Below are 26561 nucleotides of genomic sequence, written 5' to 3'. Positions count from 1 at the left end.
ATGTTATATGAATATGGTTCCTGGAGCACAGTTTTTTTCAGCTGGCAATTTTCGATGCACATTTAAGAGTGCCTGTTTTTAAATTCCCTAGCCTCTTTCAGTCCACAAGGCTGGCCAGGAGTTCTCATCTCTCTCATGATCTGAAACAAGGAGATATAAACATTGTATTTGGTTTACTTCTGTACACAGACAGACACATCCACAGTATCTAAGCAATCTCTCCTCTTCTCCCACATTCACTGATCCACCACACTAACTTTAGTTAGTTATTAAGTTATTAGCTAGTTATGTTGGCTTGAGAAAGCCAGCATACTGTTATACTATTTAAACATCTTATTATTCTTCTGAGACCCAGAATCTTCTCCTAGGGTTTTAATGCTACAAGCACCAAACTCTGCAGAGACCTTGGACCTGATCTGTAGTTTGTTGCTATATCTTTGCTAACTGACTGGACTTACTGTTTTCTTATAACTAATTGTAAAAAAAAAAAAAAGAAAGAAAAAAGAAATCCCATAGACTTGCATTGGCTGAGCAAAAATGCCCCCCGCCCAAAGGACAATTTCAGTCCACTCAAGAGAGCCACAGGATAAGAGATCTTTCAAATCCCCTTATTTACTTTCGTTTTCAATCACTTAAATTTTCAAATAAATGCAAACATTTCCTCTTATGCTGCCAAGCAGAGCTAACATAATTGATCGTGACCAGGCGGACTCGAGAATAATGACTGTCTGATGGCCAGAGGCCAGTGTGAAAGATGCTTGGGACAAATGACTGATCTGTCAATGCTCCCGTCGAGGCAATGCTGCATCCTTGTGAAACTTTATCATTTTCTCATCTTTTCAAATCGTTTTAAGCCTTGCCAATTAAAACATTCAAGCGATTTTTTACCCTTCAAGCACAAGATAAAATTAAAGTTCAAAACTCAATGCAGTACATGCGATGTGTTTGTAGAATCTGTTGTTTACATGGAATAATTAATCCAATTATTATGAGAGCTTTGGGAGGAAATGTGACATGGATGCTTTTCCTTCCATACTAGTCACAGCATGTCAACAACACTCATATTCCCTACTGGTTTTTATCATGTGTTGTTTTGGCTCTGTAGATCTCGTTTCTGTTTTTTTCCCCGTCTCTTTTACTTTTTTTTCATTTTCATAGTCTCTTATTTTTAACCCTTTTCTTCCACAAACTCTGGATTTGTGAGGAGAGAGTCACCTGTGTGCCAATGCGCGGAGCAAGAGGTGAGCTCGATGTGGTTGGCTGGATCTGTTCCAAGAACAAGTTGTCAGTGGATAGGTTGCCAGGTAGAAAGTAGATGCATGTAGGATGATATGCCTTCTCTCCCTGTTTCGAGATGCTTTCTGGTATTATTGATGCTTAGAAATCTGTTTCTCTCTCTAACGCAATGCTAGATTTATCTGGAGGGAAAAAAGGAGGGAAAAAAAAACATTTCAATGATTGAAACAGACTTCGATTGAGATATTGCCTCTGTATTGATTCACCTCCAGTTGTAGATCTTGAGCACTAGCTTGAGCTGAGTATCTGGGCAAAGGTAGTACATGTTCAGAGTGTCAGCGGAGATACAGCTTACCGTAAGTCTTGCTTTGATTCCTGTCTTATATTAATCTCTGGCCATGCTGTTGATGTCATGTTGAGTGGCCCAGACTCTGGAGTTCAGGAGCATGCCTATCTCCCCGGGAAAACACACGCTCTTTCCTTCTGGTCTCTCTCATATTGTTGTTGAAAGATAGTTTGCGCTGCAGAAGTCATTTTCTTAATCAGTAATTTTGTCTCGTATTCCAGTATAAATATCTAAACATAAAGATAGTTAGCGCTGCAGAAATCATTTTATTATTATGTAATTTTTTTTCGTATTCCAGTATATTTTTTTTTACCGATTTAAAAAAAGTTTTTTTGTTTTTTTTTTTGCTTCTGGGTTAAGCGTTAATCTATCAATGTTTATGTTTATGCTTAAAAACAAGAAAAAACTTTGCATACAGTAAGAAAAATAAACTTTTTTTTTTTTAGATATTTGTATTAGATATTTTTATATTTTACTATTATTTTTATTCTCTGGGTGGAATAAATTTGTGGAATGCAAATTCTCTCCCCCACATGGTCCATCAGTGAGGAGAAGTGAGCCAAGTCCTCTCCCGTGGTTGGTGGGAGCGTTAGGACTGAACGCTCCATATCCCGCAAACAAAACTGCTCTGCACACAACCTCTATTGGCCCAGCATTCCCAAACCTTCCCTCTGCAGACTGTCATTTTCCATGAATTATGCTTTTTCATCTTTTCTAGGCCGCAGCTCAGTTTTGTCTGGGCGTCAGATTTTATTCTGAGCTCGCTATGTTGTACGTCTTTTATGTCCTGTACTCTCTTGCATTTTTATTTATTTATTTCCAATCATTTTATTTATTCAGTCCAGACAGCAAAGAATAGCTGGTTCAAGACAGTGACTGAGATGGCCCAGTTGTGCTCCAGGTTTCCTGTAATCGCCCCAACCCCCTCCCCGAAAGAGCCAAAGCACGAAGTGGTCATCCTGCCACTCGTACCCAGGAGCCACACACTTGATCTCTCACCAGCTCTCCCCTCAAATTATCTGAGGCCCCTTTGAAAGAAAAACTCAAGCCATTGGTTTTCAACCAGCAGAGTCATCAACCCCAGAAGACGCACGCTGTGTTTTTCAGGAAGGCCCTGCTACACTGGAAGAGAAATTAAGAGAGATAAGCCGGGCATGTGATAAGATGCAGCTCTTCTCGTAGAAGCGAAAACAGAAATGCAAATGACTGGTGTGTTTGTGGTGGGGGGGCACATGCGTTTTTTTAGTGAGCATAGGGCCTTTTGGCTTCCTCACTGTGACATGTTTGTGCTCTGCTCCAAGTACATTCTCCAGATAAAGGACGAGCTGAGAGCGCGCAAGGAATTTGATTTGATTTGAAGAATGTGGAGCTGGGAGCGGACGTGTGTGTCTTTCTGTGCGGAGGGGTATTGATAAGAACTGGACCCTTTCCCATGAGCCTCCGTTTCTTCTCTCTTTCCTATCAAATGTCACTACGCCAGTTGCCTTTTTTACAAACTATACCAGATGAGGCCAAAAAAAAAGGGCATGTGTGCATGCGTTTACGTTCTGCCGAAAGGTGTTTTTTAATTTTTTTTGTGAGTTGAGTGGTGTTTTGTTGGTTTGTGTTTGTTGCGTTTCTGAATGCTGAACAGCATGCATATGTGTTTGTGTTAACGCTGCAACGGCAATGTGGGTGCTTGTTTGTTAAACTGCGTGAGAGTGTGTGGGTGTGTGTTTGTCTGTTCTACTGAAACTGAGAAAGAAAGAGAGCAAAAACATGGATGGAGTAGATCTCTCTCTGACACTATCTCAAAAACAATCTGTCGCACATTCGGGTGAGACTTTAATGTATGGTCCGGAGACTGTGGTATATCGTTAATATGAGTGCCACTTGTTGAATAGCAGACTTAAATAACGGAGTTGGAACAAAAGCCTACTGCAAAACGCCACTGTTTTATGGAGGCAGAGGTTTGTGTGTTCACCATTCAGAATGTTGCCCTTTCATCCTTGTGGAGTAATTGCACTCGTCAGTCCTGTTTGATCATCACTGACAAAACAGGACATGATGATCTGCACAAAAGGCTGTTTGGTGGATGTCGTCTGGTTATTACACTTCAGCTGAAGTTGCCGTATTTATGACATCATAGGAAAGCAATACATAGTCATTCTAGCTGGCTTATTGCTGATTAATGAGATTGCTGACTTCATATGCGGCTGGAATGCTAGAAATAATAATAGGATATATAGTTGAAAGAGAAAAATGTGTAGTACAGACCTAGAAAAGTTAATGTGTTAGCATACTGTAGATATAGCTCAGATAATTTGGTTTGAATGCACACTGTCTTGGCAAATCCGAGCATAGTTTGAGACATTGTTCAAGGTATAGTTCAAATATGAAACAGATCTGTCAAAAATGGCCCCCAAAAGACGATTGTGTCATAATTCACTGACCCACTTTTCAAACCTGGAGGATTTTCTTGCTTTTGTGGAACTCAAAAGAATGTTTTAAATGATTTTGTCCATACAGTGAAAGAATAAATAAAAACACTGAACATACTGTAACTATTATTTTTGGGGGGCAAACTATTCCTTTGAAATCTTCATTAAAAACTCTAGAGTTGAAACATGTTAGATTAGCAGGGTCTTTTCTGAAAATCATGAGACGTTTGCTCTCCACTTGATGTAGTAATTGTGACTTCTCTTTCTTACAGTGATTGATACACACATGTAAACAAAGCAAAGAGGGATAGGAATAGACCTTGATGTTGATTGTTAAGCCAATGCAACATTGAAAATCTCTTTTATTTAAAAATTCCAATTAACCAAAAAAAAAAAAAAAAAATTCAGATTCTACATTTCTCACCCGCAGCATTGTTTTCAATTGCATCGAATGAAATACAGAAATATACTGCTTAAGGTCTATACCTATGATTATGATCTCGATCATCTGTGATGGTATAAACAGGATGAGCCGTACTATTATGACATGCATCTGTAAGGATCTTGGATTAGGCAAGTAAACCTTACCGAAAGATGTGCAACTTGTTGTCTTGTATTTGACTTCATTCCATTTGGCTATACCTGTGCTTGTTTGTTCTGTCATAGCTCTTAGCAGACATGTGAATGCCTCTGTAATCCGATGCACCTCGGTTAACGTAAGCTGCGAAAAAGCATCTGGCAGCACTTGCCAGAGCTAAATTGTACCCTATTGGCTGATGTGTTGCTATGCGTGTTACTATATGTCCTGTCCTTTTCTGGTGAGATGAATCTTCAATACCTTGAGCACTCATCATGGATGTGCTGTGATGGGGACGCATCTCAACCCGCGTTTCTGCCATCCTTTCATAAATCATTCAAACACTGGCTGGATTGATTTGCCGTTGCAGTGTGTGGAAGGCAGGGTATACAGCAGGGGTGGGGCTAAACTGTGGCAGGTCTGTGATTGACGGCTGTGTGATGGGACAACCTGACAGCTTAGAAAGTGAGCGTGCAGTTAGAATGTCACTCTGCCTGTGAAGCATGCTCTTTCTCTCTCTCTCTCTCTCGTTTGCTGTTTTTTTTTTTCTGTGTTTTTTTGCTGATTGTTGAGAGGATGCTTCATGGTGGTGTTTTTTTTTTTGTTGTGGTGCAACGTGTCTCTCTCTCTATCTCTATCTCCTACCTTGTTCTGAATGGTTTCCATGGTGATAACTGTGCACAGCAGAAACAGTGCAGGGCTGAATTCGCACCATCTCACCATTAACCACCTGATCGTACACACATGCAAACAGCGGGCAAGGTTCTTAATGCTTACACACTTATCCTTATCGTAGTCAGCAGTAAATTTGTAATGGATGATATGCAGGTTGCCTGTGAACAATTTCTCTGTAGCACACAATGCATCCAATCACTCATGCTCACTCTGTCTTTTCATTCACACATCTTATTGCTTGTGGTCACAAACACAGATGGTTGTTTACTACAGCACACATGGCAGTGCGGTTAGAAGTTCAATGGCTCATCTGCCCGAAATTTGACCACTGCAGTGGTACAACAGGGTCCTCGTGACTTTGATTGGTCAAGCTTTTGTGGGCGCCTCGAGACATCCCGTCTGATGGGGCGGATGTCTTGGACCCCACACTCTGCCTTTGCGCAGATGATTCCACCTGGAACCACAGATTTTTCCTTTACCATTTCGGATGTGTGTGATTTATTTATTTTTTTTATTAATTTTTTTCAGCGATATACCTTCAAAGAGATTAAGATTAGACCCTTTTCCCACCCTTAAGGAGCTCCGCATTAGAAACATGTCCTGCTCCCAGGCAAGGGGACTGGGCACCATGATCGTTCACAGATGGTCTACCTACAGACTAGTTCAAGCTGTATTCAAAATTTAGGGAGGGGACAGACTTGGGCCTAATTGTTCACATCTGTATCCAATGATTTTGTACACAGGTCTCATTTAGAAACAATACCTCCTCATGGATGACATTCCCAACGGTTCTGCCAATTGAGGTACCACTAAACGCAACTGTTGGCCTTTTGAGCAGTTTGTCGAAATCAACAATGCATCTGTTTTTTTCACTTTATCCTTGTCTCTGGAGTGCCTCACCACCTCATGGCTACCCTTGCTTCACCTCTCAGTCAAGTCAACAGGCGAGTGTTAAACGCAAGGATCTGCATCCCCTTACCTCCCACTCAGATCCACAATCTCCCCACACACACACACCATGCCCTAGGAGAAACAAGCAGATCTAAACAACCAGATGGGTGTTTAAAACCATTAGGTCTCCAAAGATAAACTCACTGAGCTCGTGAAATGCCAGCAGTGTCTCGGGGCGGTGTATACAGTATGTGTGATGGTGTACAGGTATAATGGGAGGCTGGTAGAGGGGGAGGTGGGCTACATTTATCTGCTGTGATCTTTAAGGAAGTTAAGTTGGGGGTGGGGGGGTAGCAAATTGCATAGATTGGGGGTTGTGGGGATTTGAGTGTGTTGGGGCTGGTGAGGATACATGAGTGGGTTTTATGGGGGTGTTTTAGTGTTCTCTTTATTTACTCTTAATGTCAGGCATCCCCACCCACCCGATCGGAGCAGCGAATGCCTGGGGGCAACCAATGTTGAGAAACAGCAGATGCTATTTAATGGATGAGAAGAGGAATACTTCAGAGTCGGGAGAGGGAAAGAGTATGGGTGGAGACCTAAAGACAGAATAGAAGTGGGAAAGCACAACAGTGGCCCATTTTTGAGTATTGTCTCCTATATCTATTGTTTTTGTTTGAATGGCTGTCATTACGCCGAGCAACCCGTCCATGACACACCGCAGTCTTTAATTTCACCTTGAGCTGGAGGGCTTCGTGCTTCTTGCCAGGTGGGTGGTTCACAGCAAAAATAAAGCAGAACAAGTCCCTGATACACCCAATTTTTTTCTCTTTCTTCTCCTTTTGTTTCCACAACTCCTTGTAACAGCATATTGCAACATAGCACTGTTGGTATTATATCCTGTGATGTCAGCCCCGCCCACCAGAAACGCCCAATACCTGTGTAGTAAATGTAACACATTCACTTCTGCAGTATGGTAGGGCAAATCTAACACAGGAGCCTTACTGCATTTCATGGAGGAAATAATCTTTTAAGGGAGTTCCCCTCTGAATGAACAGCAACTGTATTCAGATACCTGTAGATCTCACAGTTCTGCATTTGTATGTATGAACGCATAGGTGCCAGAGAGGAGAGCGCAGGTCGGGTAGCAAGTCCCATCATGCCTGGCAACGAGGGGAGGGTGACCCACAAATCCCGCTCAGTGTCATTACTGTTGACAGATTCACTCACCGCAAAGAGCTGTCGTGAGGGAAGCACTTCCACACATGCACACACACTGTTTATGCCTACAACGTGGCACTTTGTTCTTCTCTAAATTGGAGGCTACACTGCATGTGTTGGGGCATGCCAGTTTCCCCCCCCACCCCGGTCACATACACACACACCCCTACCAGCTAAATGATGACATGGCTCCAAGGAGGTTAGAGTCACGATAGGCCCCTTTGGCGAGGTCCTGATACCACAGCACGTTTTGTGACTCACCTCGTATGGCACGTATTCTTCCACTTCCCCCAGTCATGCTTTCATTCTCGTCACCTTCTTTCTATCATTCTAGTTTCTGCCAATCCTGCATGGGTGCTGGCATAACCCCCAACCATTTACCTTCAATTTGTATTGATGAAATGGTGCTCTGTGCTCTGTGGTAGAGATGGAATTACGAAATGCCTCTATTTTTGGGATCAAGGTGCTGGTTCCTTGATGTTTTTTTTTTAGATTATAAGATATGTTGTTGCATTATTATGAATAGAGGTTTGTTTACAGAATGACATCATGTCAGACAGATTTTGGTCTTGGTGCATCTTCCTCGATGAAAATGGTGATAAAAGGTTGTTTGGAGGAAACCCTTATGAAGACACTTTTGATACTGTATCTCACTGCACTTATCTGAGCTTTGGTGCCTTGCTTAGTGGTACAACAATATGATTCAGTCATACAGATTTTAACCTGTAACACTGTTGCCGCAAGCATTAATGTTATCTGGGCTTAGCACTCACCTTTAGATTGAAGTGAAACGTGACAGTCTTCTAAAATATTAATTCTATAAATGTATCATCATTGTCAAAATTGAATTCCCAGTGGGACATGTCATGACATAATCTGTATGTTCTAAAGCTCATATTTTATAGATAGCTTGTCATTATTAGTCATAAGGGATAAGAGACAGTGGAATAAATTCATTGTATTGTATGTGTATTATGTGCTGCACATTGTAGAGTTCACCAGTGTATATCTACCAAGTCCTACCATCATCTTTCTTTCCAGTGCTGGTGTCATATAAATGTCAGTTGAACTGTTTTTCCATTTTAAAGGGCTAGTTCACCCAAAAATGAAAATTAGGCTGCGTTTTACTCACCCCCAAGGCATCCTAGGTGTATATGACTTTCTTCTTTCAGACGAATCTAGTTGGGATATTATAAAAAATTGATGCATAAGAAAAATATCCATATTCAAAATGTAATAATCACTTGAATCTAGCTTGCGCTCACTGTTGTAAATGGAAGCAGTTCTGGGGGAATTACGTATGTGGTCAGCATTGGGCATGCGCTGCTCAGAAGTGGCGCACACAGAAATGCAGCGGAGAGATCAAAACAAAACAACTGTCACTAATTATAAGTATACAGCGAAGATTTGTAAAGAAGAATGTCGGAGGATTTCGATATAAGCCAAGAGGAGACTGGTTTTCCTTTGCTAAAGTAAGGAAATTTTGCTTCTTTTGTCTTGTAAACAAATGCTGGTTTTCACGAGACTCACCGGCGCATGCGCAATGCTGACCTCATACGTCATGCTCCCGGAACTGCTTCTGTGTACTGTTGGAGCAAGCTAGATTAAAGTGATTATTACGTTTTGAATATGGATATTTTTCTTACAAAAAATGCATCGAGGAGTCTTTTTATGGAAGGGCGCTTTTTATTTCACTTCTTTTGGACTGAAGGAATGCAACACCTGCTGACTGCAATGATAGAGCCTGAAAGATCAAAGACCATTTTTAATATAACTCAGACTGGATTCGTCTGAAAGAAGAAAGTCATATACACCTAGGATTTCTCGGGGGTGAGTAAAACGCAGCCTAATTTTCATTTTTGGGTGAACTAACCCTTTAACTCTATATTCCTCCCTAGTCAAATTTTTTGGAGGTGGAAAGAAGATGGAAGTACAGTGATGTTAACACTGTGTTTTATTTATGATGGCCTCTGATATTTTCATCTCAATAGTCATGTGAATGGATTCCTGCCAACCAGTGCCCCAAGCTTTTGGATGGATCCTTTAAAACTGTCCGTGTGGGGCTGCTAGATTTATTCCCATTATAGCATCTTTTCTGTCTTTCTTTCTTTCTTTCTTTCTTTCTTTCTTTCTTTCTTTCTTTCTTTCTTGTCTTCATGAAGGAAGGATCCTTTCTTCCTTCCTGTCTTTTTTTCATTAATTTCATTCTTCTTGCTTCATATCTTTCCTCCTCGAATCCTACATATATTTTGCTTCCTTCCTTTCCTCCTTTTTTCACTCTTCCTTCCTACATGTTTGTCTACCTTCCTTCCTTCCTTCCTGTTTGTCAGTTTGTCTTCTTGTCTATCCTTCTTTATTTAATAATTCTTCTTATTAGCCTTCCTATCTTCCTCTCTTTGTTCATTCCATGTCTTTTTTAATCTTATTGTATTTTTTTCTTTTCATCTTCCTTCCTACATGTCTCCCTTCTTTTCTTTCTGTCTTTCTCTAAGCGTAGTGTATTTTTTTCGTAACCTAACTATTTCTTTCTTTTTCCATTCTGTTTGTTGGTCTTCTTACTGAGGTTGCTTCTTTATTTCTTTCTTCTACCAGTCATAACTTTTAGCCTCCTTCCCGTCTTTCTTTCTTCTTTTTTTCTTTCTTTCTTTCTTTCTTCTTTCTTTCTTCCTTCCTATTTCTTTCTTTCATCCTTCCTTCCTTCTTTCTCTCTTTCTCTTTTTTATTTCTCTCTTGTACCTGCTGCACAGGCATTGGAGGTGTAGCTTTTTGGCTTTATGTTTTCTGTGCTCTTACTAGGTTCCCAGTCTGTGATTGCGTGCTCACTGCTGGGATTCCTGACGACACTAGCAGGGAGTGACACTATTAGGAACGTGTTGTGACTCGTTTAAAGTAGAGGATGGGAAACTGGGAGCAAAGAGGAAAGAGAGAGAGAGAGCAGGTGAGGTAAACGGGGGCATTGGGGAGTATAAAAGGAAAGAGAAAGAGAACAGTAGGATTGTTTTGTGTCATGTCGCACATGCATTCGTTTACAAGAACATATATATCATATAATTTTGGAGAGAGGGTGTTTTGAAGTTTTTTTTTGTGTGTTGTTGAATGTTTTTGGTTTTGTTATGAGCTTTTGTATATCTTCAAGGGTCCTAGAGCAGTGTGTGGGGGAGAGATCCACCAGGGGTCAGCTTTACAGATCAGCTGAGGTGTGGATTCTGTAATCTGCTCTCCTGCTGCCCTGAGACTCCGGGAGAGAGGTGGAAAGGGACAGAGCCAAGAGGTGCAGGTGAGCCAGAAAGGCCTGAGCTCTGTGGTGTCTCCAAGCACCAACTCCAGGGCCTGGAAGACACGGAAAGGTCTAAAGCTCCAGGCAGGGAATAGTTAATTGCTTGACAGCTATGGGAAATGCCTCCCTTTGCTCCCTCCCTTTCTTTCCCTCCCCTTCTCTCTCTCCCTCTCTCTCTTTTCCACTGTCTTTGCTTCTCTATTTTTTTCTCTCTCTCACCATGCTGTAAGTAGGTGTTTCCTGTGTGATGTGAGAGAGTGAGTGTATATAGGAGCCCAAAATCTTTGACAAGTTCAGAGTTTCGAGTGCGCCAGTCACACTCCCAATAGGACTAATTGTATTTTCTTTCCATTGTGGATTTACATTTTTCACTTTTATTTTGGTACTGACACAATGTCAGAGGGTAAGAAGAGGGAACGGAATGGGAAAAAAAGAGAAGGAAAGAAAGGACGCAAGGAGAGCAAAGATCCCACACAAGGTAAATAGAAAACATACACAAGGTGTGTGCGCCTGTGGCAGCAGGGGGTTCTGGGGTGTGAGACATGTGAAAGAATCTCTTTCCCTGTCTTGTCAAAGCTTGCTGCATGACTTGCTTGCTGCAGTCAACGTGTAGCAGCATATCTAGCCTTTGTGGCATAGGTACACAATTGTTACATTAATATGTGTTTTGCGTGCAAGCCAGATCCGCATCCAGTTTGGCGTGCTACCTAAAGCCCTTGATAAACTCCTACTCCAGTTTCTTATGTCACAAGCGGTAACGGCTTTTCCCAGCACTCTCATCTACGCCACTCACCTGATTTCTGCATATTGTCGCCTAATGAGTTGCATTGTTGCCGAGATTTAGCCAAGTTGTGGGCTGCCTCCCATAGGATCTCGTTCCTCAAGTACTTTTAAAGGACTTGTTTGTATTTCTGTGCTGGTGTTAAGCTCTCTACTCTTCTGCAAGTGGCTGCCACACTGTTTCTCCACTGGATTGCACTTCAGGGAGATGGTTGTTGCTGTGAAACCTTTCAAACGTCATAGCTTAGATTTTCTTGAATAGGGGCTGAAGAGCACAAGTTCCTTCTCTTTCGCACTACACTGCTGCAAGTCATGGCTTGTCACTGCAGTCTGATCCTGAGGTCAAGGAGGGAGACACAGCGGGAAAGAGTCAAATCCCTTTTTGCCTGGTCTAATACACCACTACGCTAGTTTATGATGGGGTGATAAAATTTGAGTAAAATGTCTTGAATGCCATTCAAACATGTCTTTATTTAAGTTGCATAATTATTGTAAAAAAAAGTGTTTGTTTAAAGCACGTTTACTGAAGTCACCCATTCACATGTCTAAATATGTTCAGTCTATGTGAGTTTCTTCTAAACCTCACAATTTTGTCATTAGCCCATGCTCAAAACACATACTATTTTCCAGCACATTGAGGAGCTATTATTATTGTGCATTAATGCTGGTTGTCAGTTTAGTTTAAAAATAAAAAAGATGCTATATTAGGTCAGGATTTAAAGCTGAGTCTACTTGCATGCTAAAAACAACTTGACCAGCATATACTGTACTTAAATACTAAGTGGATAAATTTTTTATTTTTTTTTAATGCTACAGTCCAAATGGCAGGTCCATTCGGAGTTATTTCAAATGCTTGGGAGATTCACTTTGAAACTCTTCTATTTCCCATACCTTACAACCCCCCCCCCCCCCCACCTCTCATTCATTTACAGACATGTCTGAGTCTTTCAGTGTTTGATCTCTTGAGGTTGTTGTTCCATACCCTGTGTGCCCCCGAGGCTTGATTTGAGGGGGACTCTGAAAGAGAGAGTACTGTGTTCCCCAGCTTTTATGTGGTCCTAGTTTCTGTCGTTTAACACGCTTGACCTCCCAATACTAACACAGGTATAATTTAACATAGTGTGCTTGTACTTGTGTAAGACATAACATTGTATAGACTGTGGTTTTCTCGCCTGCCTGTGATCACAGATATACGTCAAAGTGTGTGTGATGTGGTAGAAAAGAACAGTTTCTTAGAGCCATGCTGATCATCTGTGCTATGTCTACAGAAACAAAGCACAGCTGTGGATTTAAAGACAAAAAAAAAAAAAAAAAAGAGAGTGCCCAGGAGAAGTTTTATACAGTGCCTCTTGAGAGAGAGAAGACATTTGTGTTAACCCTGTGTGTAGTTGTGTTACTCCGGTTTAGTTTACACTACACCTTCTTGCTAAATTTAACCGGGTCCTGATTTAGCTCAGTTCTGATTTTGAAATGACATGAAAGATAAGATGGAATCATGAGTGAATTAACAAAGTGCTTATTTAATCACAGAATACGCATAGATAATTCTGAGAAATGGCATGCTTTACACTGTGATCTATTTAAAAAACAACCAAAAGCATTTCAAACTATACACACATTTTTGAAGTGATTGATTGTGTTAACATGTGGCTATATTTGGCATAAACTGATTGCCAAGACCACACATGCATATGGCTTTCTTTCATTGTGTCTAACTGAGTGATAAACCACATTTTTAGTTTATTCATAAGAATATCTGGAAATTGTTCGATGTTTCTGGATATGTCAATGCAGATATCCTGCTCAGTTTTGTGATTGTGAACTCTACATGGTAGTTGGTTTTATTTAGTCTTTTGAATAACTGTGGCTAGATTTGAACTGCTGAGACCTGTACATGTTCCACATGTTCACAAGGTCGCTTCAGATTTTCGGTGATAATTTTGAAGTGGGACTTATCTTGTTTATATTACGGGTTTAAAGAAGGAAAAGGAAACTATAAAGGGGGGTTTTATGTGATGAATCATATATTTACATACGTTACTTATTTTGGATATCATAACTGTGGTGAATCCTATCTGATCAGCAAAATATGGGTGGCACATTGGCCGTGGCACTTCATGACGGCTGAATCACACATCTTGTCAAGCCGCAAGAGAGAGCACAGCATCTCCTCAGGCTATGGATATTTAATGTTCCACAAAAACAGGCTTTGCTTTCCGTAACAATGCATATGTGTAAATCTTGTGTGTGTGGGTGAGAGCTAAAACATGCTATTTGTACAAAAGTTATATCCCCATGTTTATTTTTGTACCATTTTTAACATTCAGAAGTGTTTCTGTTTCTAAAATGGATGAAGATATTAAAGCGTTTTAGGATCATGTTTGGCACAAAAGTAGGAGCACCTTGTCTAAAGTAAGCATTATGTCAACATTTTTCAGATTGAATTTTGTTAAATCTTCAGTTTGGCAAATGAGAGAAAAATTCATTAGATGACTTCTGTGTGGTATTTCAATGCATATACAATTTTATTCAATAACTACATAAAATCATTTATTTTAAATCAACTAATTCAACTGACATTTCAGTAGAAACAGCATTTTTATGTAAATTTGGTTTGGTATAGATTACTCATCAGTGTTGGGGGTAACGCTTTACAAGTAACCTGAGTTACATAATCAGATTACTTTTTTCAAGTAACTAGTAAAGTAGCACATTACTTTTTAATTTACAGGAAAAAAAAAAATTTCAGATACGTAACACAGGTTACTTTGGTTTGCCTTTTATTGACTGACAGCTCTCCTGTCCCCATGTTGCGAGAAATCAGGATTAAGTGCAGAGGCATTGTGTGCGCTATGTAAACACGATGGTTACTGTAGTTCTAGACTAAAAGTGAACAAGCATTTACTTATCTCACTTGCACAATAACAGATTCTCTATTTCTCAAAATGAATAAAAACTGTGTTTTTCAAACTCAGAATATGACGCAAACCTGCAATAATTAAATGTTAAATAACACAAATATCCTTAAACTAGTTAATCCCATTTTATTAACCAATGTTTTTGCTTTTGACCTTCGATGATCCAATTCAACAATACAAATAGGCAAAAATGACTTTAGTTAAACATCCCATTTGTTGAATTCACATCACATTTGTTTGAATGCTTAAGTATGAGTGCTGAACTGCCATCCAGCGTGGCAGCACAGCAGAAAGGTTTGTTTGAGTTGTGCCCCCGTTACTCATTTCACTTTTGTTGTGATAGCACTATAACATTTGCCAAAAATAGAATTTTGTTATATTAAAAACAAACAAGCAAGCCTAGCTCAGATGAGAAAATGTAACACATTACTTTCCATAAAAAGTAACAAAGTAATTCAATTAGTTAATTTTTTAGGTAGTAATGCATATTGTAATGTATTACTTTTAAAAGTAAATTTGTTTAGTGTGATAATGCTCTAAACTATTTGTTTAGTGTTATAAATATCATGCTATTACTGCCCACAGAAAGCAGTAGGGAAGTAAAATTTTATTGCGGTGGTGTGCTGTATCCGCCACAGCAGAAAAGACCTTGTGCCATGTAGTATATGTTGACTAATGAATCTTTGCATAAAATATTTGCATAATTCCTTGAGTGAACCAGGTGCTTAAACAGACGATGCTTGCAGTTCCTTCTTAGTGAATTCCCCCAGAATATTTATTCAGTATGTTGGCGATTAATTTTGCATTGTCATATGAAAAGAATAATAACAGCCAAATTCCATTGCACAAGCATATTTTCTCGGTTGTGAAATATTTCTTGATGAACCAGGTTTAATATGGCTGTTTCATACCAAGCACGCGCTTGCTCAATTGCAGTTGAGGTTGCAACTCGACTTCAAATGCTGTTTCATGTTACGTAAATCTGTTTTGCTATTATTTCATACACTCAATTTGCCAAAAAACTTAGAAATAGGAAAACACATGATTGTATTATTTTAGTATAATCAGTATGAATGAAAGTTGTTATTTTCCAAAACTGAAATCAACTGCAATAAAGAAAAGTCATATTAAACTTCATTATTAAAATACTAATAATAAAATAAATAAATAATTATATTTTTTTTGTTATTTTACTACAGATTTAAAAAGAATGCTTAAAACTGTAAAAAAAATAAATAAAACAATTGTGTATTAATTGAATTTAAAGCACAGGGAATTATGTGTTGTCACTCTCAACAGGAACACTATGGAGCCCCTATAGGAGCATGGTGATGGAAAAAAATCAGAGTGAGTGAAAAAATTTGTGGTGGGAGGAAAATATATTTTTCAGATTTTTTGCGTTCTCGCACAAAACTTTTGCGTTCCCTCAAGAAACTTTGCGTTCTCTCACAAAGTTATTTGCGTTCTTGCAAAACTTTTGCGTTATCTCGCAAAACCAGTTGAGTACGGACAAACACTTCCTGTTTACTTTAAAGACTGTAGTGGTTCATACAGCTCAGTACGTTCACAGTGGTGCGGTTCAAAGAGTTTTAATTTGTATGTCATGTTTTATGTCATAATCTTAACAGTCCATTAAGTGTATTATTAACATAATAAATTAAGCAATAAATGATGATAAAATGAAGGGATACCAAAACTAAAATCTGCCAATAGGTGGCGGCAAGTCACCTTGCGCTGGGTGTATGATAGGGCCCCAGTTCTGTAGCAGATTTTACTGAACTATTATTTCGTTGTATAATATAACAAACAATATTGACAATATTGCGTTTAAATTCTAAGCTACATTAAAAAATTAAAATGTACACTTAATGTTGCCTTTTTACTGTTAGTGAAGGTGTATTTTATGTCTCAGCGATTTGATCAAGCTGGCGCCTCATGCGCACACTGAAAACAGCGCGGCCTGTTCATTGTTAAAATAAAACATAAAATCACCAATACAGATAAAATGTTACACAGTCAATTTAAATAGTCTGTATTATAGTCTGTGCCATAGCTACAGCGTGAGCCTGGTCTACTCCAGTAGCGTTTAGCGTCTTCTAACGTTTAGCTTATTACCATTCATTCCTTAGGATCCAAACAGGAATGAATTTAGAAGCTACCAAACACTTCCATGTTTTCCCTATTTAAAGACAGTTACATGAGTAGTTAAATGAGTAAGTATGGTGACACAAAATAAAATGTGGCGATGATAACTATAATGTATGGCGGAAGAGCACTTCGCAGCACTTCGGCCTCGGCGTAGTAATATCATCACTCCTGAAAACTCGCACTCTCAGGAGTAATGATATTACTGCGCCGAGGTCGAAGTGCTGCGAAGTGCTCTTCCGCTAAGCTAAATGCTATCATAGTGGCACCGCGCACTACAGCGATTAAGTGCACGCACTGAGACAGGAGAGGTATGTATCAACTCATCTAAGTTGAGAGAAGAACATAGTGGAATATGGAAAAACCGTAGTGTTTTCCTTTAACGATGCATTCATAGCTATCTGATTTACTGATAGTAATGTTATTAGTGAGGCTATTAATATTGCAATTGTTTTATGCAATTGCAATTTATTTTTTAAGAGTATTAATTAATACCGAATTGGGCCTCCAATGTCACTGTTATAGTACATTAAGCCACATAAAGCATTTTAGAATGTATTATAGCTTATGCAAAGCTCACTGTATTTTAATATGAGTCCAAGTTTAAAATAAAACTCTATGAACCACTCCATTGTGAACGTACAAGCTGTATGAACCACTAACTTACAAGCTGTAAACTTACAAGTAAACAGGAAATGTTTTCCGAACTCAATTGGTTTTGCAAGAGAACGCAAATATCTTTTGTGAGAGAATGCAAAATATCTTTGCGAGAGAAATTAAAAGTTTCTCAAGGCAACACAGAAGTTTTGCGAGAGAACACAAAAATGTTTTTCCTCCAACCCCAAATTTTTTCCACTCACCCTGATTTTTCCACCACCATGCCCCTTTAGGGGCTCCGTAGAGCACAGCAACCAGAGACACAAACTGAGATCTATTCTTCAAGAACACACACATGCCACACTCCCGTGTGTAAAACATAAACCTTCAGCACAATGCTGCACCTTACCCTGACAGCTATTACATGAGGAATTTTCTTGGAATACTGAAACTATGTATCCAAACAAGATATGTGTCATAACATGAAAGTGAAAATATACGTTTGGTTTCTTGGGAATAGCAGGAAGGCGAAAGAACTGCGATTTGTGCCGTGGCTTGATATTAAAGATTGTGCGGTTTATACATTTTTCCATAATCCTTCCCTTTCTCCTAACTACAGAATGATTTCGCCAGCTTAAACTGAGCTTTGGCACTGTCCCTCAGGTTATGCATTTCCAAGACATTTCTGAATTACAGGCAGGGCCATAGAGACAGTGTCATGCATCTCGTAAAAGTGTGACAGTTGTGTTAAAGCTCTGATGAAATACTTTACCTGAGGGGTGGTATGGAGAAACAATCTAAATACTCAGGTAGCGCAAACAAACATTCCTGCCATAGTCGGTGGAGGAGGATTGATTGTTGTTTGATGAGTAATATATTATAATAATGGCTTTCTATCTCTGCTGGTTATTATTCAGTCTGTGTAGTGCTTTATTCTTCCTTAAATTGAGACATGATAATGCTTGATATATCACGCACATGTGGTATTAGTTATGACTTGCCATTTAAGTGTGATCTGACAGTTTTCAGTAACTAATTTAATAAACCACATTTCTGTTTGATCTTCTTTATGAGTTTGAATAGACTACAATGACTCTGTCATGGAGTATGACTGTATAAAGCTCAGAATATTACTCTGGAGTTGGAAAAACATGAAGCGTACAAATCAGACACCCCACCCTTCTTATCTGAACATGGGCAAGTATCACCCTGCATGTACAAAAGCAACTCGGAACAAGATGCCTCATGTCAGTCCTTCTCCACAGAACCCTCACATAAACGTCATGTGCTTAACCACGAGATTCATGACCCCCGATTCAGCCCCAATGCACCCTACTTAGCCATTATGTGCAAGTATGCATCTGTCACTAATATTTTATTCACTAAAGTCGCAGTAACGGACATTATGCAGCGTGTAATGTGAAACACACACTTGCTCTGCTTGAATTCATCATAAGCTGTGTTGCACAACACAGTCACTCCAAAAGGCATGCTGAGTAATGCATGATGCAGGTGCCCGGAGTTTAGGGTGAGAAAAAGCTACAATTTAACATTGTGGACAAAATACAAAGGCCTTTGCTTACTCATCCAGATTCTAGACAGATGATAAAATCGGTTTGGTTCTCATAAAGGCTCAGACAACAAAGTTTTCAGTTTGTTTGTCATATGACTTTTGGGTATCATGAAATCAAATTCTAACGACTTTTTTTTGTCAGTCAGTGTTGATGTTTGTTTCTTTATTAAACCTCTTTAACTTTTCTGTTTAATTAAAAGAAAACCGTGCTTATTGAATTCAAGAGGTTTTCAGGCGATAAATCAATATGGTTTCATTCAGCACAAATATACAGGTAGATTACAGTGACTTTAAATATTTGTATAAAGAATCGCGTTTCTGGCACGCTGTATCCTATCAGTCTAATGGACTCTGAGGGGTAACAACAGCAGAGAGCATTAAATGGTGTGGAGCAGAACCACATCGGACGAACACTTGGCTGTTTTTCTGAGAGAATGCGCATCACTGGAGGCTGTCATGGGAGACCTGAGATGTTATTCAACTGACAGTACAATCCAAACATTGTGCCAGAGACTGTCATGTTACTTTGAGCTACGCAACATTAGAACAGACTGCATCATTCAGCCATGAAAGCAGACGTTCGGATAAAACAGCTGCCTTGACTGGGACGGGGAAGTGGGACAGTAGTTCCAAAATTAGGATGACTGCTGATTATTTTAGCAACCTCTGTTAAGATTCTAATTGATGTTAATGCTTGTGTATTCTCATCTGTTTATTTTTTTATGCTTTCCATCCTTTGCAGTAATAGTTGATAACTTTTAATTAGGTATTGATCATGTACGTTGACAAGAAATGAAGAGGCAGCCATTGTAAAAGCGTTATTGCCAACACGGATTCGCTTTGGGAAGGCTCAAAGAGCTACACCAACTCCTGCCCCAGCCTTGGGGCAGCATGCGGCCTTCTCTCATCATGGACAGTATGGTACGGCCAAAAAGCATCGCCCAGTTCTGCCCTTTTGATGTGGAACCGCAACTCTTTGAAGCCTTGTTATTGCTGTCTGAGTCTGCATTGATCCCATAATGCATTTCCTGAGTGACTATGCATGGCAGCGTCTGGGCATGTGGCGGCCCACATGTAGTAACTTCACCTTCTTTCAGCGCTGTTGTCCTTCATTCTGTCGGTGTTTTGACTGTTGTCTGAGATTGAGTGTCTCTTTAGGATTTATGAAGGAGCTGTCATTAGTTACATAATACAAAATACATTATACAAAACTTACATAATTTCAAAATGTGTCAAAGACAAGCTAAGCCTCTCTGGTTTCTTCTTGAACATTGGTGTTTTGACAACATGCTTTTTCAAAACAACTTCCTTTAAGATCATTGTCTCAGATTGGATGGATTGTAAGTTCAGCTAATTCATAAATGATATGAGATGAAGTCACCAAATCATGAATAATAGCAATCATAATTTCTAGGGCTTCTTTCTTATAAGCAAGAAAATAACTGAATAGTGAGACAAATACTGTTGATTTGAAACAAAGTACAGTAGTTTACTTAAGCTAGTAAAGGGGTCAGTATCTTTTTAAATTGATGACTAATTGTTATTTTTTTATTTTTTTTATTAGAGCAGTATTTTTGGCACAAAACAATGCTTGAACAATCAAATAAACAACTATAAACTAGAATACACACTAATTTATATAAATAAGTTAAAAACATAGTAATGGCCATCAATATTCTGCTTTTTGCATGAATTATTTTTAAAAACACAAACTGAACAAACCAGTTCTGATTTGGTCGAATGAATCCAACACACCAACACTTCATATCAGAGGGATAACCATCTAGCACAAGGTGATTCCCTTGAATGAATCATACATTTGACTGAGAGGACCGCTTGATATGAATTGATTCACTAAAACGAACTGAACACTCCAGTGCTTTTTATAAAGAGAGCCAATTAATTTGAATCACATAATCAGATTTGAATCAGGTATCAACACTTTGACAGAGAGAACCACTTAGGCTACGTTTACATGACAACGATGTAGTCAAAAACGAAATGTTTTTCCCTTGCTTTTTTAAAAAGTTTCACGTATACACGACAAACGTTTTCAAAATGATTCGCGTTTACACATATCCGCGAAAATGGCCAAAAGCGCTGTATTACGTATGCCAGGCCAGTAATTCGTGCTGTCATCTTGTTAATAAACAGTACCTGTAGGGAAGTGATGATTATATTTTGTATATGATGCTTCTCCGCTGTTGGTTGTAATATTGGTGAAGTACTGTAAATCCACACTTTGCTGAAGAAGCGTTAGCAAACTCTTGAGCAGCAACAACAGTACCTTGTACTAAGTGTATGTTTGTTCGCGCTTGCCTTTAAAATTGACATGTACTGCTCATGTCTGCATACCTAACAGGTACTACGTACGCGCATGACGTCACCATTTTCAAACATTCCCCTATTGGGTGTTTACATGGAAATGATAACGGTGCCATTTTCAAAAGCTTGCACTTTGAAACCTGTTTTCAAAAATATGAGTTTTTAGTCCCCAAAACGACATTGTCGTGTAAACAAACAGTCAAAATGCATAAAAAGTTTCCCGTTTTTGGCTGAAAACACTGTTGTGTAAATGGCCACTTAGTATGAACCAATTCACTAAAATGAATCAGGAATCATTTTGGGTAAACTGTCGCTTTAAGTTAGTAGTGTCGCTAGTGTAGTTAGTTACTCCCGACACTGCCTGTGAATCCTATTGTTATTTTAGCATGTTCACATGTGTTGTCAAGTCCATGAAAGTGAAGAGCAGCACAAAATGCAGGTCTTTTAGTGTTGTAAATGTGTTGCATTGATCCCTGAAAGCAGAGAGAGCTCAGCGCTGGACTGAAGGGAAGAGAGAACTGCTTCTCACTGCCAGTGTCTCTGGTGACATCATCTGGCCAGCTAAGAGATCCTTTTCTGGATTTTTCTCTCTCTGTGTCCCTCCCTTCTTTTCTCCATCACTGCATCAACGCTACTACATGTTGGTGTTAAAAATAAGTATTGTAATACAATATTCTTTCTTTCTTTCTTTCTGTTGTTCAGCTGCTCCTCCCTCACTGAAGCGCATGAAAAACCGTGTGTCTGTGGGCGAAGGAAGCAAGCTGATTGTGAGGTGTGGGGCCTCTGGCAACCCCACCCCGCAGTACAAGTGGTACAAAGATGGCACTGAACTGAAGAAGAGCAAAGAGATCAAAATTTCCAGGAATGGCAAGTGAGTCAGCACATCCACTAGCACACACTAACAGAACCCAACCTCCAGGTCTCAACGTTTATTAAACATTCAAAGAGTGGATCATGACCTTCATATAAGTCAAGAGCTTCATACTTTGGGCAGCGTGCTAAAGACGGACTGTGCCCTTGTAATTAAAGTAAAGTGTTTCAGCTTGCATGTCTATTATATTGTTAATGACACGATTAAAGGAATAGGTCACCAAAAATGAAAACTCTGCTGAAAACAGTATTAGTTTTAATTGATCTCAGACGGTCTCTTATATTGTTATTGACACTGTCCCTTTTGTTATGGGTTATCTGGTTTTAAAGATTTGTGTTTCCAAAAATTATCTACTTGTGGGTCTAAAAATTTTTTTTATATTTTTATTATTATTTCATTACTTAAGCTTATGTTGTTACAATATGCTATATATACCATTTTATATATACCATTTCATACCAAGTCTTCATGCCACTCTTTCAAAGACAGTTATAAGTAACACATGCATCAAAGTTTAAATCAAGCCAGCATTTGGGAACCCAAAGATTTGTTGTAAATATTGACTTCAATTTTGGTCTGTTCCTCACACAAATCTTTCCTATGACTTCAAAAGACATGAAAAATATCACACAATGATTATATATACTTTTATGATATTTTATGGGACATTTATTTATTTATTTTTTGGAGTTTGACAGACATGGTCACTATGAGCTGTCATATACTGTAAAAAAAAAGATTTGTGTGAAGATTCTTTCTACTTTTTGAGCTCCATAAAAATTGGTTTGGAACAATATTAATGTGAGTAAATTGCTTTGAAAACAATCTTCTGTAGAAAAGACAATATAAAGAAATTATGTAAGGGTAAATGAGATTTTTGTCCAAATTCAGTGATTCATTGGTCATGTTCTTCACCAAAAAGAACCATTTGTGGAAGGCTACAGCAATGTAAAGCTTACTTGTTACAAACCAGAACGCTGGGATTCTCAGAGTGTCATATGTCTGTTCTACCTCTATTTATAGACTTAACTGATCTCTAATTTATACAGAGGTTTTCTCTGGAGAGTTAATCCCTCTTCCATTTGTAATAGTGGAATCCTTGACTCTTTTTCCTGTTTCTGTCTGTCTTCTTCTTTGAAGGAAAACTTCCAAAGTTCAGATCAGCAGTGCAAAGCTGGAGGATTCTGGGAATTACACATGTGTGGCAGAGAATATTCTGGGGAAGGAGAATGGCACCAGTACAGTGCACGTACAAAGCAGTAAGTGAAAACTTTTCTTTAAAGTAATAGATCAGCATGGTGTACAACAGGATGGTAGTCGAGAGTCTTTCTTTGCTGATGGGCTGCCGTCATTTTTGCGAATGCCAAATATATACATTCTTTTTTTGCTGACAGTGTATTGTGGTGAGAGATGAAGATGTGCACAAGATCACAACATGGGTAGAATATTGAAAAACAAGTATGTGTGTTTATGTCAGGGTTTTGCACATATCTGTAAGTGCATAGTTGGCTGCTTGTCTAAGTTGAGATTACTCCAGGTATTTTTGGAACATGGTAGCTAGTCTCTAGCTGGTCTAATATGGTTATTAGCTGATCAATAGCTGAATGACCACCCACCATGTTCTCAAAACCAGCATGACCACCTTAGACTGGTGTAAACAGTTGATCCAAGAAGGTCTACAAGCTTAATAAGACTAGCTCAAGTTTCAAGTTTATTTGTTTATTAGCTAAAAAACAGCTACTATTCTAAGGTGGTCAAGTACATGCTCCAAAACTCTGTAAAGATGGAATTTACCAGAAGGAATGACTTATACTTCACATGCCTTACTAAGGTGGTTTTTTTTTTGTTTGGTGAATTTTTTAGTTTGGTTTTTAGGTTTGGAGTGGCATAAGGGTTGGGAGAGGTGCGTGCATATGTGTGTTTGTGTATGTTTCACTCTGATTGTTTGTCGGCATGTGAGGCGCCCCAGAACAGGTCTCACAGTGTCACGGCAAACAGCTTGCACACACACACACACACACACACACACACACACACAGGTACAAGGAAGGTGGAGGCAAGACCAAGCCCATCGGAGGTGGTGTGGCTCCAGGCTCGGGGAGGGGCCTGCCCCCAATACAGTCCTCGTAAAAAAAAACATGGATCAACAACCTGAATGAGGCCACCACCAATGAAGCTCTCAAGTGCCCAGGGGAGAAACATAAATCAGCTTAGGAAATACCTTCCAACTAATTGTCCGATACGCTGTTCTCACAGCCTCCTACATTCTGACGGTGCAGAAAAGGGAGATTCTAGGATTTCTATCTCGAGGGATCAGGCCCCTCCTGAGCAGGAGCTGTGACTCAGAGGAATATTATTTGCATAAGTCTAAGAGGTCACAAGTTCAACTCTTGCTGTGGAACCCTTTTTCTGTCTCAGAGAGAACAATAAAAAAGAAAATTGTGAACAATGTTAATGTATTTGGACTTGGCGGAATAGATCTGCTACGCTGTTGCAGCAGAGCAAGTACTGAGACTTGCTACTGCCAATACATCCACAACATGCTGCTGTGAGCATGTAAGAAATATTGCTGCTGCAAATATAACATACATGAAATAACCCCTATATAGCATACTGTACATGAATCACCTCGTAGCAGATCTGTACAGGTGGAGCTGGGGAAGGTGGAGGGTTTCTGAAGCAAGCTGCAACTGCAACGGTAAGCCCTAGTCATATATTTCAATGCTGAGCAGCGAGCTCATTGGCTACCGATACAGGAGAGAACCAATCAGCTGTGCCATGTGATAATGATGTCATTAGGTCAGATTGAGTTAGACCTATTGAACTGCACCATCTAGGGTTTCATGCCAGTACTCTGTATTTGTGTGATTTGTGATAGGAAACACATTGCGCCGTGACCGCATTACTGCTTCGGGTGTGCATTATTTTCTAATAATTCAAAGGAACAGAGTCAGTTATTCCAGCACGATCTCACGGCAATTCGTAATATATTTTATGAGGTGGCTAATTCGTACAAATTCGTACGACCACACTCGTACAAATTCATACGATTTTTGCCAAATCGTACGTATTTTACGAGTTGCACAATTCGTATAAATTTTTACGAATGACCTACACTTACCCCCCCCCAAACCTAACCATCACTGGGGTCTAGCCAAATCGTATGAAATCGTACGAGTGAGGTCATACAAATTCGTACGAATTAGCCACCTCATAAAATATGTACGAACTGCCATGAGATAGCGTTGGTTATTCCACTTATACTATGGTTACCACATCTTTGGACATTGTTCAGATGATGTATTTCAAGACATTCTTCAGGATTTTGTCCTTTAAATGTTTTTTTGTGTAGGATTAATTTCTTACACATCTCATCCCATGCCTCCATTGCTAATTCCAAAATGTAATTTTAGACCTGTAATGGAGGCTTGAGCCGTTGATAGCAGACAAATGCAGTTATTAATGCAGTATGAGAGAGAGACGGAGAGACAGAGAGAGATTAAGAGTTACCTAAGTCTGTGTGTCTCTCAACAGAGTTTGGTAGCAGCATTTTTACTAATAGCAAAACTGTAAGTTAATCTGCTTCAAGAACAGCGCTGTTATTACCTCTCTAGTGAGTAGCTTTTAAGTTGCTAAACTAATTTACTAATAAAATCGTCAGAGCAGTGCTGACAACACGCTTCTGTGTGTGTGTATGTTACCGTGTGTGTCCGAACTGTATGTGTGTTTTTGCAATGGAGAGAGAGCGGGAGAAAGAGAGTAGATGCGTTCTGTGCATAATTTTGTGGCAAAAACATGGAAAGAATTTGTTTACTGTATTTATTTGCTTAGTCAGCGTCATTGTGGGTTTTGCTGTTGTAGGCTGTAAGGACGTTTGAAATAAATGTGGTCACTGGGAAAATGATGCAGACATGTAATGCAGTCAAGACCTGCCTGGGACTACATTAGCTGAGTGTAGCTGAGTGTTATTGCAGACCTTAGTATGTTCATTAACCAATCAGATTCAAGCATCCAGCAGCCCCATAGTATAATGTAAGTTAATGCATTACCATAATGTTATAGCATTTATTAAACTTTGCTAACGCTAGTTAATAAAATACAACTGTTCATGCAACTGCTCATTCTGAATCTGGGATTTCTCGAATATTGCAGGTTTACAATAGCTATGTTTCCATCACCCTGTTTTTTTTGTGCATTTTGAAGTATTGCATCAGAAACGGGTGATGGAAAAAATTCTTAATTCGCATTGAAATTTTTACGCTCGCTTGAGCAAAAAAGTGTTAATGAGAATAATGGGAGACGGAAATGCATTTTACAAGTAAATTCCTCCATGCGCTATGATTTTGCACTATGGGACGGCAAACCTGACTAACCAGCAGACAGATCTCATTGCACAGCATCTGAAAGGTTGTTATGGTCCTTCTATTTCTGTATAACTGCCTCCCAGAATTGTCTTACTCGACTGTGTTCCCAAACAGCAGCATCCACCTCCGAAAGCAATGACCGTATTTATTGTGTTTTGTCTGCACGCTCGAGGCGCAAGTGATTTTATATATATGAAAATTATTATATTCAGTGGCTTCTCCTACTTTTATAAGTGATATTTAGTGTCATTTTATCAGATTTTGTTCTCTTTGATTCGTTGGATGGAAACAGTGATTATTATTCACAAATGTTTTATGTGATATTCCAATTTTGTGCATGTTAAA

The 26561-nt window shown here is 39.2% G+C and overlaps 1 protein-coding gene across 8 annotated transcripts in view; it reads left to right on the top strand.

Moving 5' to 3' along the window:
- Nucleotides 1–26561, top strand: part of nrg2a (neuregulin 2a) — an 85616-nt gene that overhangs the window by 18120 nt on the left and 40935 nt on the right. For 7 of the 8 annotated variants that reach the window (XM_042710994.1, XM_042710996.1, XM_042710992.1 and 4 more), the window contains exons 2-3: nucleotides 21684–21852; nucleotides 22993–23111. In XM_042710994.1, the coding sequence (XP_042566928.1) occupies nucleotides 21684–21852; nucleotides 22993–23111 (288 nt within the window). Of the gene's footprint in view, nucleotides 1–10489; nucleotides 11122–21683; nucleotides 21853–22992; nucleotides 23112–26561 lie in introns of those variants that run through there. The other variant, XM_042710999.1, reaches the window with a different exon arrangement.

This window comes from Cyprinus carpio, chromosome A21 (genome assembly GCF_018340385.1).
Source record: "Cyprinus carpio isolate SPL01 chromosome A21, ASM1834038v1, whole genome shotgun sequence".
Classification (NCBI taxonomy): domain Eukaryota; kingdom Metazoa; phylum Chordata; class Actinopteri; order Cypriniformes; family Cyprinidae; genus Cyprinus; species Cyprinus carpio.
The sequence above is the reverse complement of the archived record's forward strand: the minus strand, read 5'-3'. Positions and strand labels throughout refer to the sequence as shown.